The 13,416-nt window shown below is 42.8% G+C and overlaps 1 protein-coding gene across 1 annotated transcript in view; it reads right to left on the bottom strand.

The window, feature by feature from the left end:
* GALNT2 (polypeptide N-acetylgalactosaminyltransferase 2) overlaps window positions 1–13,416 on the bottom strand; it is a 245,143-nt gene that overhangs the window by 138,413 nt on the left and 93,314 nt on the right. The window contains exon 3 of the mRNA XM_082249573.1: window positions 11,467–11,620. Within this exon, the coding sequence (XP_082105699.1) occupies window positions 11,467–11,620 (154 nt within the window). The remainder of the gene's footprint in view (window positions 1–11,466; window positions 11,621–13,416) is intronic.

The following is a 13,416-nucleotide window of genomic DNA, read 5'->3' on the forward strand; positions in this document are numbered from 1 at the left end:
AATAAAGAAACTCAACAAGTCAGGGGCACAAGCAGAAGAGCTCCGTACTAAAAAGGTCAGAAATCATAGTAAGATCTGGAAGATGGAATATTTAACAACCTAACGGTTTACAACTTTCAAAGATTTCAGTAGTGAGATTTTAGTCTTCACAGCTACAATGGCAATTGCTATGAGATGCCACATTTGCTATTCAATTCTGGCAAATAAAAGATTATCCCTAGAAGTAGGGCTGTGCCTGCACTGCAAGGGTTAATAGCTCCTTTTGTCTAAAGCAGAGGAGAAACCCTTTGCTCCTCTGTTCCCCCTGCAGGTAGCGCTCCTCCATGATTCAGTGGCGGGCTGTCCCTTTAGTCTCTCTATCCAGTACAAGGCTATTGACCCTGCTCTGGTCTTTAGGACTCTAGACTGGCAGAGAGTGGGGTGCAGGCACTGCGGGGAGGAGCAGATAATAGGGCTGCATGATTAATCATTAACAAAATTGCTTTGATTCACTCCCCCTTACGATCTTAATTCGGCATTTCCTCTATTTATACACAGCAGGGCTGTTCTCTGCTCACTCACAGCTCTCTCCTGATTGGCTGACTTTGATTAACAGCCACGGGAGCCAAAGGCGGCGCGGCTGTGTCTCAGCCAATCAGGAGGGAGAGTTCCGGACAACCGAGGAACTTGTGGACATTGCTGGATAGAGATGGGCTCAGGTAAGTATTAGGGGGTGCTGGGGAGGCTGCTGCATAGAATGCATTAAGATAAAAAACATTCCGCCTTTACAACTCCTTTAAAGGTCATCACAGAGGACAGAGGGGCAATCTTTACATCTGGTAGGAAAGAGATTTAATCTTCAAATACGGAAAGGTTTCTTCACAGTAAGAGCTATAAAAATGGGAAAAAGACTCCCTCCAGAGGTGGTTCTGGCCAGCTTAGTAGATTGCTTTAAAAAAAGGCCTGGATTCTTTCCTAGTTACACATAACATAACTGGATAATAACATTTATAGGTAAAGTTGATACAGGGAATATCCGATTGCCTTTGGAGGGTTTAGGAAGGATTTTTTTGAAAATTTGATCATGCTTTGCTGTTTTTTTTTTTTTTTTTGCCTTCCTCTGGATCAATTGTGGATATGGTACTGTGTATATAGGATTGTATGATTTTTTTTTTCTTTCCTTTCTATTGGCTGAATTGGATGGAATTGTCTTTTTTCAACCAGACCAACTATGTAACTAAGGGCTCGTTTACACCTCTGGGGTTGATTTACTAAAACTGGAGAGTGTTTTCTACACAATTCTCAATACATATATATATAAAAAAAAAAAAAACTGGACAGTTCAAACACTGTCTGGTGCAGATGTAGCCATCGTAGCCAATCAGCATCTAACTTCAGCTTGTGCAATTTAGCTTTGACAAAAAAAAAAAAAAAAACCTGGAAGCTGATTGGTTTCTCTGCAGAGCTGCACCAGATTCTGCCCTCTCCAGCTTTAGTAAATCAACCCGTCACTCTATGAAGAGCAATCCTTTTCACGGGAGTGGTGCAGGCACAACTGACAGGAATGCAGGAGGCCACACTGCCATCTCCTAAATGCTTGGTTTGTTTTGAAAGGGAATACCACGCTGCAACTAAGTCTAATGTTTGGTTCAGAGAGTCCCATCCACTTAAATATGTGGCTTTCGGCCACTGAACTCGATAGGAATAATTTTTGTTGCAAAGCATTTAAGCATGTGTACACCCCCATCTGGCTGCCTTTGTAGCTTGGGGACTTGGGGAGAGAAAGGTCATAAAATCTTCGATTAAACGCCTGATTTTACTGCCCCAACAAGTCCCAAATTATGTAGGTGGAAAAAAAAAAAAAAAAAGGCAGCTGTGGGCAGATACTGTAATTAATAAGTGTTACTAAACCCAGGAGCCTGCATTCACATTATCTGGTCTCCTACTGCACGCAGAACAAACATGGAAATGCAATTATTTTACTAAACTGCTAAATACCTTTTCTCATCAGCAGTATATAGCAGTCTTGTGACTTCAGTGTCTGGCCGAGCACCGGTTAAAGCTTGTATGAGGAGTTTTAATTTTCCCCTGACTGTCCTATGAGGCTTCATGACCCCTGACCCTCTGTCTGAATACTGCGGATTGGCCCTGTGCTGATCATAAGCCCCCCCCCCCCCCCAAACAAAAAATAAATAAAACTCTCTAACAATACACACCAAACTGAGCATGTACGGAGTGCCTCCAAGGCTCTGTACTAGCAGCAGATGGATTGGGGACAGTGGAGAAACGGGAGGATCAGAGAAAGCAGGATCAAACATCCTTTTTACACAATGCAGAGGATTAACCCCTGTGGTTCCACAGTGAGTATAACAAGCAGGTTTACTGCATATACAGACTGATTTTATGGTTGTGGGTTTAAGAACACTTTAAACACTTAAAGATCAGGCTTATTTCTGACACCTGTTGTTTACAATTTAAAATCAAACTTTTTTTGCTAGAAAATTACTTGGAAAGAAAAAAGAAAACATATATATATATATATATATATATATATATATATATATTTAGCAGAGACCCTAGAGCATAAAATGGAGATCTTTGCAACACTTAATGTCACAAACGCAACTTTTTTGGAAAAAGTAAAATTTTTCTGAAATAAAAGACATAAAAAAAACAATTTTTTTCTAAAATGTGAAAGACAATGTTACGCTGAGTAAATAGATATCCAACATGTCATGCTTCAAAATTGCACAAGCGCGTGGAATGGCGACAAACTTTGGTACCTAAAAATCTCCATTGGTGACGCTCTAGAATTATTTCTCCAATAAGCTAGAATTATTTCTCCAATGATCGTGGTGATACCTCACATGTGTGGTTTGAACACCGTTTACATACGTGGGCGCGACTTGCATATGCGTTAGCTTCTGCGCGCAAGCTTGGAGGGACGGGGTGCTTTACATTTTTTATTTTTTTCTTATTTATTTTATTTTTTTACAATGTAAACATCCCTTGTAATAGCAAATAGCAGGACAGGTCCTCTTTAATGTGAGATCTGGGGTCAAAAAGACCTCAGATCTCACATCTACCCTAAAAATAAAAAATAATTTTTTTTTAGCAAGAAAAAAAAATGGGCCCTTTAAGTCCGTTGGGTGGAAGCGACATATGACGTCGCTCTGGTCCTCCAAGGCCATTGAGTCGAGTGGGGACCATCTTGCCCTCACTCAACTTCCTGCACAGCACCTGAGAGAACTGGATAATTTTCCCCGCTACTGATGGCTCCGGTAAGTGGGGAAAGTGACCGGGAAGCGGCGGGAGGGGGGTCCCAGCGGCGGATTGCGCAGGTATCTTTTAGAAGTTTTATTAAAACATCAAAAGCTTGCACACACAAGGTGCTCACATTAATTCCAAAGCAACAAACGTAACAATAAAAAAGTGGTGCAAGTTTCAATCCAAAAACATGGCTGACCTCCAGTAGCATGCAACGCCAATTGTCCAAGCGATTGATATGAGATTTACAGTGGGTACGGAAAGTATTCAGACCCCCTTAAATTTTTCACTCTTTGTTATATTGCAGCCATTTGCTAAAATCATTTAAGTTCATTCTTCTTCCTCATGAATGTACATATAGCACCCCATACTGACAGAAAAACACAGAATTGTTGACATTGTTGCAGATTTATTAAAAAAGAAAAACTGAAATATCACATGGTCCTAAGTATTCAGACCCTTTGCTGTGACACTCATATATTTAACGCAGGTGCTTTCCATTTCTTCTGATCATCCTTGAGATGGTTCTACACCTTCATTTGAGTCCAGCTTTGTTTGATTATACTGATTGGACTTGATTAGGAAAGCCACACACCTGTCTATATAAGACCTTCCAGATCACAATGCATGTCAGAGCAAATGAGAATCATGAGGTCAAAAGGAACTGCCTGAAGAGTTCAGAGACAGAATTGTGGCAAGGCACAGATCTGGCCAAGGTTACAAAAAGATTTCTGCTGCACTTAAGGTTCCTAAGAGCACAGTGGCCTCCATAATCCTCAAATGGAAGACGTTTGGGACGACCAGAACCCTTCCTAGAGCTGGCCGTCCGGCCAAACTGAGCTATCGGGGGAGAAGAGCCTTGGTGAGAGAGGTAAAGAAGAACCCAAAGATCACTGTGGCTGAGCTCCAGAGATGCAGTCAGGAGATGGGAGAAAGTTGTAGAAAGTCAACCATCACGGCAGCCCTCCACCAGTCGGGGCTTTATGGCAGAGTGGCCCGACGGAAGCCTCTCCTCAGTGTAAGACACATGAAAGCCCGCATGGAGTTTGCTAAAAAACACCTGAAGGACTCCAAGATGGTGAGAAATAAGATTCTCTGGTCTGATGAGACCAAAATAGAACTTTTTGGCCTTAATTCTAAGTGGTATGTGTGGAGAAAACCAGGCACTGCTCATCACCTGTCCAATACAGTCCCAACAGTGAACCATGGTGGTGGCAGCATCATGCTGTGGGGGTGTTTTTCAGCTGCAGGGACAGGACGACTGGTTGCAATCGAGGGAAAGATGAATGCGGCCAAGTACAGGGATATCCTGGACAAAAACCTTCTCCAGAGTGCTCTGGACCTCAGACTGGGCCGAAGGTTTACCTTCCAACAAGACAATGACCCTAAGCACACAGCTAAAATAACGAAGGAGTGGCTTCACAACAACTCCGTGACTGTTCTTGAATGGCCCAGCCAGAGCCCTGACTTAAACCCAATTGAGCATCTCTGGAGAGACCTAAAAATGGCTGTCCACCAACGTTTACCATCCAACCTGACAGAACTGGAGAGGATCTGCAAGGAGGAATGGCAGAGGATCCCCAAATCCAGGTGTGAAAGACTTGTTGTATCTTTCCCAAAAAGACTCCTGGCTGTATTAGATCAAAGGGGGGCTTCTACTAAATACTGAGCAAAGGGTCTGAATACTTAGGACCATGTGATATTTCAGTTTTTCTTTTTTAATAAATCTGCAACAATGTCAACAATTCTGTGTTTTTCTGTCAGTATGGGGTGCTATGTGTACATTCATGAGGAAGAAGAATGAACTTAAATGATTTTAGCAAATGGCTGCAATATAACAAAGAGTGAAAAAAACAAAGAGTGAAAAATTTAAGGGGGTCTGAATACTTTCCGTACCCACTGTATTTGACTTCTGTCTAACCTGAGCCATCTGCTAAGAGGCTGCATGTTTTTTGCTCTCCTGGTGGTGGACATATCGGTGTTTTACCCTCACAGCATTTATTTCATCTCACTGGGGGACTATTTGGAATCTACACTCTCTGCGCGCTGCTATTTATTTGACTGTACATTACTACAGTAATCAGTGCTAAAAATATGCACTGTTACTATAATAATGACACTGGCAGGGAAGGGGTTAACTCAGGGGGCGATCAAAGGGTTAAGTGTATGCCTAGGGGGTGTTTTCTAACTGTGAGGGAGATGGGCTTGTGGAATCAACACAGAGACCTGTGATCCTAAATAGGAGGCTCACAGGTGCTCTGTGCTGATTCCTGAGAGAATGGTCTGCTGTGTTTATAACAGCAGACCGCTGTTCTCTCTCCCCGAGAAGTAATCGCGGCTGCCGGCCCTGTGAATCAGCTTTCCCTTTGGCTAATGGGGGTGCGCGCCCACAGGAGCGCTCCCGTACAGATGCGGCGGTTCGCGCACCTGAGCCAGCCTGCCGCAGTATATCTGCAGCGGACGGTCGGCAAGTAGTTGAGATACTACAATTAGAGGCGCCTGTCCCCTTTTCTCTTTTGTCTACACTACAGTGTTAACTTAAGTGTCTGCTTCAACACTAGGACCGGCAGCCCAGGTGGATTCGCTCGGCAGCTGCCGACTTGCAAATCCCCCCCTCAGAGTAAACATCCTTTTGAAAATCCTCCTACAGTAGCTTTAAAAAGGAGGTACGGTTTCAGGTGTTACCACCAATAGCACGGATTGAGATCAGGTTTGTGGGGTTTGCGCCAGCTCCTGCCTCTTCCTCTCATAAATCTCCTCTTCCTCCTGCTTGCTGCACAATCACAGGATTCTGTTGCTTGGAGATCTCATTTCGGAGAAGCTTATCCCCTTCATCAGCCACTAGACAGTTTAAGTGGCTAAATATAGATCCAACGCTAGAACTTAACTGGCAGTAATTAATCATATAATTAATTAGAGCTGCAATCAGAAACCATTCTACTAACTGGCAGCTTCAATGGCTTGTTTTGGGATTTCTTTTAACTTTAATCCATTTCCATTAAAACCAAACTACTCTATTATACCGGTACACTCGGTTTTGTTTTTGGAACTTTTCTTGCACTAAAATCTCTAAATCTACAGGCATCCACGATCTAAGACTAACCTATCTAGCCCTGTAAAGAAGAAAATCGCTATACATAACTTTTTTGAAGCTGCTCTGGTCCGGTCCCACGCTGACCTGTCACGGAGGCTTGTCTGTAAACGCGGGTGCAGAGGAGGCAAGCAACAACGGAAGCCCCATAGTAACTCTATGGGTGACTTCACTTCCTGTTCATTTCCCAGCCAATGTCGGCTGTCTCCTCTGTAGAGATTCCGCCGCTGGATACTAGACAGGAACAGCTTCAAAAAAGGTATGTATAGCGATTTCTTCTTTACAGGACTAGATGGGTTAGTCTTAGATTGTGGATGCCGGTAGATTTTGAGATTTTAGTGTTAGTGATGACTTCTACTTTTTCAAATTCTATTTTTAATGACATTTCAACAGACATTACCCGCGCAGGGGTGGACTTCTACTTTAATATATCAGTTTACTGCTTTCTCATGTTAAGTCACAGAATATGGGTGGGGAGGGGACTGGTTTGTAAAAATGAAACTGTAGAAGACAAAGATCAGGTCTCCTCCCCAGTAGACAGGGTGGTGCTGAAGGCCAGAGCTGTGAAAATCTCAGGACTTGGTGTAAAATGTAATACTGATAGAAGGCAAAACAGCTCCCATGTATGCATTTCATCTGTGTATTTAGCCGTTTACCTGGAGTTCAGTAAAGTGATAGTAAAGTTTTTTTTTTGTTTAAAAATAACAAACATGTTATACTTACTTGCTCTGTGTAGTGGTTTTGCACAGAACAAACAGCCCCGATCCTCCTCTTCTCAGGGTCCCTCCCCGCCACTTCTGGCTCCTCCCTCCTGCCAAGTACGCCCACAGCAAGCAGCTTGCTATGGGGGCACCCGAGCCAAGCCGCTGCTCTGTGTGTCCATTCAGACATGGAGCCACAACTCGGCCCCGCCCCTCTCTCTTTCTCAATTGGCTCACTGAGTTTGATTGACAGAAGCAGGAGCCAACTGCTGTGTCTTTGCCAATCAGGAGGTATTGTCCCGGATAGCCGAGGTTCTCATGCAACATCGCTGGATCAAGATGGGGCTCAGGTAAGAATTAGGGGGCTGAGGGGTGAGCTACACACTGAAGGTTTTTTATCCTAATGCATAGATGCATTAGGATAAAAAAACCTTCTGCCTTTAGAACCACTTGAACTGTATTTTTAAAAGCAACTGGTGTTTAAGTGGTTCTAAAGGTAACAGGTTTTCTACCTGGATGCATTCTCTGCATTAAGGTAAAAAAAAAAAAAACTTTTAATAGTGGCTCCCCCCTCTAAATACTCACCTGAACCAGATTTTGGTCCAGCGCTGTGCACATCTGCAGCCCCGATAGGCTTGGCTGAGAGCAGTGGGAGCAATTGCTGAGGCTGAGATCAGGGGGAGCCAGGCTACGTGTCTAAATAGAAGCAGACAGCCCAGCTCAGGATTAAGCACACACGAGTGCCCCCCTGGTAAGCAGCTTCCTATGGGGGCACTGAGGGGGGGTAGAAGCCAGAAGCACCAGCGAAGGACCCGAGAAAAAGAGGATCCAGGCTGCTCTGTGCAAGACCATTACACAGAGCAGGTAAGTACAATGGCTTTTTTTTTTTTTAATTTAAGCTTCAGAAATCACTTCAAGCACCTGAATCTTACTTGGTATCAGCAAGCAGCACAATGAGCTAATCTACTGTTGTGCAAAGTCATGTGTTAACAAGGAACATGCTGAAGGGAGGACAAACTAGATGACCCCCACCAGCATGTGGCTTCTCCTTCACTTTTCAATCGAAAGTTGGAAGCACAGATAACACCAAGCTGTATTAACTGCAGTAGAGGAAAGTCATGTGTCAGACTTCCAGTGTCTGTATTTTCAGTTCAATATTTTCAGTTCAGTATTTTCAGTTCTAGGCAAGGTGAACCCTTTAATATACGATTATCCAATAACAGCACTGATAAATTAGAAATAATGAGAACATGTATTTTGTCAAAAAGCTGGATGTAGCACTTTCAGGTTTTTTTTTTTTTTCCATTTATTGTTATATATTTTCTTGGGGGGCCTCAGGCAAGCAAGCATTTCCTTTACTAACATTGCATAATATAGGTTATGCTTTGATTTACATGGAGGTAGGTGCACTTTAGTTTAGAATAGGCCCACTCCAAATTAAAGGAGGGACTGGAATACCCCATTTATCAAGCTTATTTTTAGCAACCTAAGCCCATCTGTTTCGATGTTCAGCTGCCATGTCATCCATACTTCACTGCTGCCCCTTTATTTAGTGATTTCATGCATGATAACTCACTTGCACCACACCCCCGGGAGTTCCATTTTTTCCTGCAGAGGCTTAGTTCTCTAAAAAAAATAGTTGTGCTGTAGACCAAAACAATCCAAGGAAAGTCTGCATATACCCAAAACAATCCCAGTGTATGTGGTTAGCAAAATGGGTTACAAGAAGATTCTATAGAACATTCCCTATGCAAGAAAATAAAACTGCGCTGTAACACTGTTCTTCTAACACACAAAAAGCAAGATGAATTACTTAAGATTTATAATGACATGCATTAAATGGCAGGTGGTAACTCACAGACCTAATATACATGACAGATAAAAGCTCTCATAATCCATTTCATTAGCTTCCACCATTCGTCATCTGCCATTGACTGGCAGGTGAATGGTGACCGCAAAGATGTGATGCTCAGCTGTATTTTATTTTCTTCATTTCAGTTTAAAGCACCACTATCACAAAAATATGAACCATTATTTGGATAACTGAATGTGGTTAACACCCATAATTATAAAATTTGGTAACAATAATTCTGTACTTCAAATTTTGGCTGCCTTTATTATTTTTTTGGGGGCGGTGGGGGGAATCCAACCATATAAATTAAAAAGGTTACTGCTGTAAGTAGCCATGTTATTGTGATAGTTGGTACCAAATTCCGAAACCATGTTATATATTTGCCAGAAGGTCTGACCTGCATTTTACAGTGGATAAAATAGGAATTTCTGATAACTGTATGCAATTACTACAATACCTTTCATGGTAGTTGCCCTTGAAAAATATTTTTCATTTTGGACACATTAACCACTTAAGCCCCGGAGGATTTTCCTGCTAAACGACCAGGGGGTATTTTGCAATTCGGCACTGCGTGACTTTAACAGACAATTGCGCGGTCGTGCGACGCTGTATCTAAACAAATTTGGCGTCCTTTTTTTCCCCACAAACAGAGCTTTCTTTTGGTGGTATTTGATCACCTGTGCGATTTTTACTTTTTGCGCTATAAACAAAAAAAGAGCGTACATTTTGCAAAAATAACAATATTTTTCACATTTTTTTATATGAAATTCCCCCAAAAAAAATGTAAAAATCAAAATTTTTTAAAATTTTCGGCCAATTTGTTTTATGCTACCTATGTTTGGTAAAAAAAAAAAAAAATCGCAAAAAGCGTATTTTGATTGGTTTGCGCAAAAGTTATCGCGTTTACTAACAAAGGGAAAGATTTCTGTCATTTTTGGTGTTTTTTTTTTTTTTAACGTGTAATGGCGGCGATCTGCGATTTTTTTTGCGGTACTGCGACATTGGGGCGGACAGATCGGACCCTTGACTGACATTTTTGACACTTTTGGGGTTACCAGTGACATTTCTATAGTAATCAGTGCTATATATATGCACTGTTACTGTAAAAATACACTGGTAGTGAAGGGGTTAACTTTATTTGGGAGGGAGGGGCTGTGTGTGTCCCTAGGGGCGTGCTTTCTACTGTGATTGGCTGAGGCTTGAGCTGTAAGGACACTGATCAACGGATCTACATACTAGATCCGAGTGATCAGTGTCTTTACAGCGAGGAGAATGACAGGTGGCTTGTTTACACAAGCTGCCTGACATTCTCCCTCTCCCCCGCCGATCGCCGAGTGACCGGCGGACATCGGGTCCGCTGGTCACACGCGCGGGGGGGTCCGTGACCGAGCGGGGGCGCGCGCTCGCTCCCCAGAGCCTCACAGGCGAGCGACGTAGACCTACGTCACTCTGCCTGTGAGGGGCCGACTGCCGCAGTAAATATACAGTGAGCAGTCGGCAAGCGGTTAAGGAATGCTAAAACCCTAGTCAGGTTCTGTATTATTATCAGTGTCCCATTTAAAGTGGGGTACACACTAGTAGAAAATCTGCCGAAAATTCCCATCCGAAGTAAAATCGTACGATTTTCGGCTAGTGTGTACACAACTTTCAGCAGCCGATGCCGACATTTTCAACAAAAAAAAAAAAAACGGAGGGACAAACACCAAAATTTTTATCGTCCGTCCCCAGACGACCAATTTTCGTTTAATGTGTATGCAGTACGTCCGTGAAAAATCGGATACAAAAGACCGCGCATGATCTGAAGTTGCTGACAACCCGGAAGTCTGGAAACAAATGTCCCAAAAAAAAAAAAAAAATCGGACGAGAAATTTTGTGAACATTTATGCACTGTCAACTAAAAACGGTAATGAACGCTGAGCAAGAGAGAGAAAAATCTGGGGATATTTTGTCCGATTTCCGTCAAGTGTGTACAGGCCTTTCGAGATTTCTCTCCCCTTCCTGTTCAGCAAACACAACAGGTAAAAGGAAATATATCCACTGTGAGAGATTTCTCCTTCTTCTACAGTTGTCACCAGACCAAGCGTCCTCACTGGACGATTACGCCCATCACTGTTCTGATGAAAACTCAAAATGTGGGATTTTCCCTCATTTTAAAGCCTGCAATAGTGATCTTTAGGGCAGATTGGATGCATCTCCCTAGATGGGAATTAGGCAGAACTAAAAACCCCTCACCGTTCTTTTAGGAAAGATTTAATTACCTTTCATGGGTAGCTTCATGGGAGAGGAAGGAGCGCTGACAACGGATGGCCCATAGTAAGCCTACGGGTGACATCACTACTCAGTCATTCCAGCCGTTGTCTAGCTCTCTCTTCTCTACCCTGTAGCTGGCTGACACATATGAAATCATGTGATCAGACCAGAGCAGCCTGAAAATAGGCAGGTATACAGATCTTTCTTCCACAGGGTAGTCTGTAAAGGTATTAGAAGAGGGGTGGGAGCCTTTGAAGACTAGTTCGCTTTAGGCCAGAATTCCACCCAGGTTTTTACAGGTTTCTCATAACAGTTTATATACATACTGGTCATGTCGTGTATCCGGAACATTTCTGTCCATGCGTAATTTATCACTTTCCACTTGATTAAATTTGTTACGTGCATAAGCATCCTGACCAGGTCGCACTACAGTAACTCCAACATAAGCATCTTGGTCGAAGTCCTGCCACCGTACCTTACCTAAGGTGGGAAAAGAAAAGGGAAAAAAGAAAAAAAGTTTATTATCTGGTTTAATAAAACAACATAAAAGAACAGTTATGGGCAGTGAAAATTCATATCCAACTTTTTACTTAAGCATAGTGGTGGATTAACTGAGAAAGCATAAACTATGCATGGTAAAAGCCCATTTAAACCTTCAGTTGAAAATCAGCTCAATACATTAGAGTTGCATTAAAACAAAAAGTGCTCAATGTCTTATAAAGAAGTTTTTTTTTTCCCAAAGCAGCCACTTCTCAAGTAGAAAAGCCTGTCCAATGCCAGAATGCTGAAGAATGGGACCATTGCTCTCATTTGGTAAGGTTCAACGTGCTCCCTGCTGAGTCAGAGCCTCTAATGAGAAGTGAGCATGAGCTTTGCTTATTGCAAAGTTATACGCCTGACTTACTGGTAAAGGGATGTGTCAGACCTGACATTCAAAAACATACACATACTAGGGCCAATTCAGACAGGAGCCAATAAACCTGCCAGAGTGTGGGAGGAAACCGGAGTACCCAGATGAATCCCAGCCAGGCACAGGAAAAACATGCAAGCTACAGGCAGGTAGTGCCATGGTTTGGTTTCAAACCGCTGATCCTAGTGCTGCCAGGTAGAAGTACTAACACCTTAGCCACTGTGCTGCCTGTATAATATTTATTTCTACAGAAAATGTGATATAAAAAATAAATCTATCTATCTATACTTTTTTGTAAATATTTTATTATATTTGTTCATGTGACAACACTGAAGAAATTACACTTTGCTACAATGTAAAGTAGTGAGTGTACATCTTGTATAACAGTGTAAATTTACTGTCCCCTCAACACACAGCCATTTATGTCTAAACCGCTGGCAACAAAAAAGGGAGTACACCCCTAAAAAAGTGAGTACACCCCTAAAAAAGTGAGTACACCCCTAATGTGAATATGTCCAAATTGGGCCAAAAGTGTCAATATTTTGTGTGGCCACCATTATTTTCCAGCAGTGCCTTAACCCTCTTGGGCATGGAGTTCACCAGAGCTTTACTCCTCACCTGGTTGCTGCCACACACGCTTGACACCATCTGACCCAAAAAAGTTTATCTTGGTCCCATCAGACCACAGGACACGGTTCCAGTAATCCCTGTCCTTAGTCTGCTTGTCTTCAGAAAACTGTTTGCGGGCTTTCTTGTGCATCATCTTTAGAAGAGGCTTCCTTCTGGGACGTCAGCCATGCAGACCAATTTGATGCAGTGTACGGCGTATGGTCTGAGCACTGACAGGCTGATCCCCCACCCCTTCAACCTCTGCAGCAATGCTGGCAGCACTCATATGTCTATTTCCCAAAGACAACCTCTGGATATGACGCTGAGCACGTGCACTCTTCTTTGGTTGACCATGGCGAGGCCTGTTCTGAGTGGAACCTGTCCTGTTAAACCGCTGTATGGTCTTGGCCACCATGCTGTAGCTCAGTTTCAGGGTCTTGGCAATCTTCTTACAGCCATCTTTACGTAGAGCAACAATTCTTTTTTTCAGATTATCAGAGAGTTCTTTGCCATGAGGTGCAATGTTGAACTTCCAGTGACCAGTATGAGTGAGTGAGAGCGATAACACCAAATTTAACACACCTGTTCCCCATTCACACCTGAGACCTTGGAACACTAACGAGTCGTATGACACCGGGGGAGGAAAAATGGCTATATGGGCCCAATTTGGACATTTCAACTTAGGGGTGTACTCACCTTTGTTGCCAGCGGTTTAGACCAGCCTTTTTCAACCAGAGTGCCTCGAGGTTTCTTCAGG

This window comes from Pelophylax lessonae (genome assembly GCF_965119305.1).
Source record: "Pelophylax lessonae genome assembly, chromosome: 3".
NCBI lineage: Eukaryota > Metazoa > Chordata > Amphibia > Anura > Ranidae > Pelophylax > Pelophylax lessonae.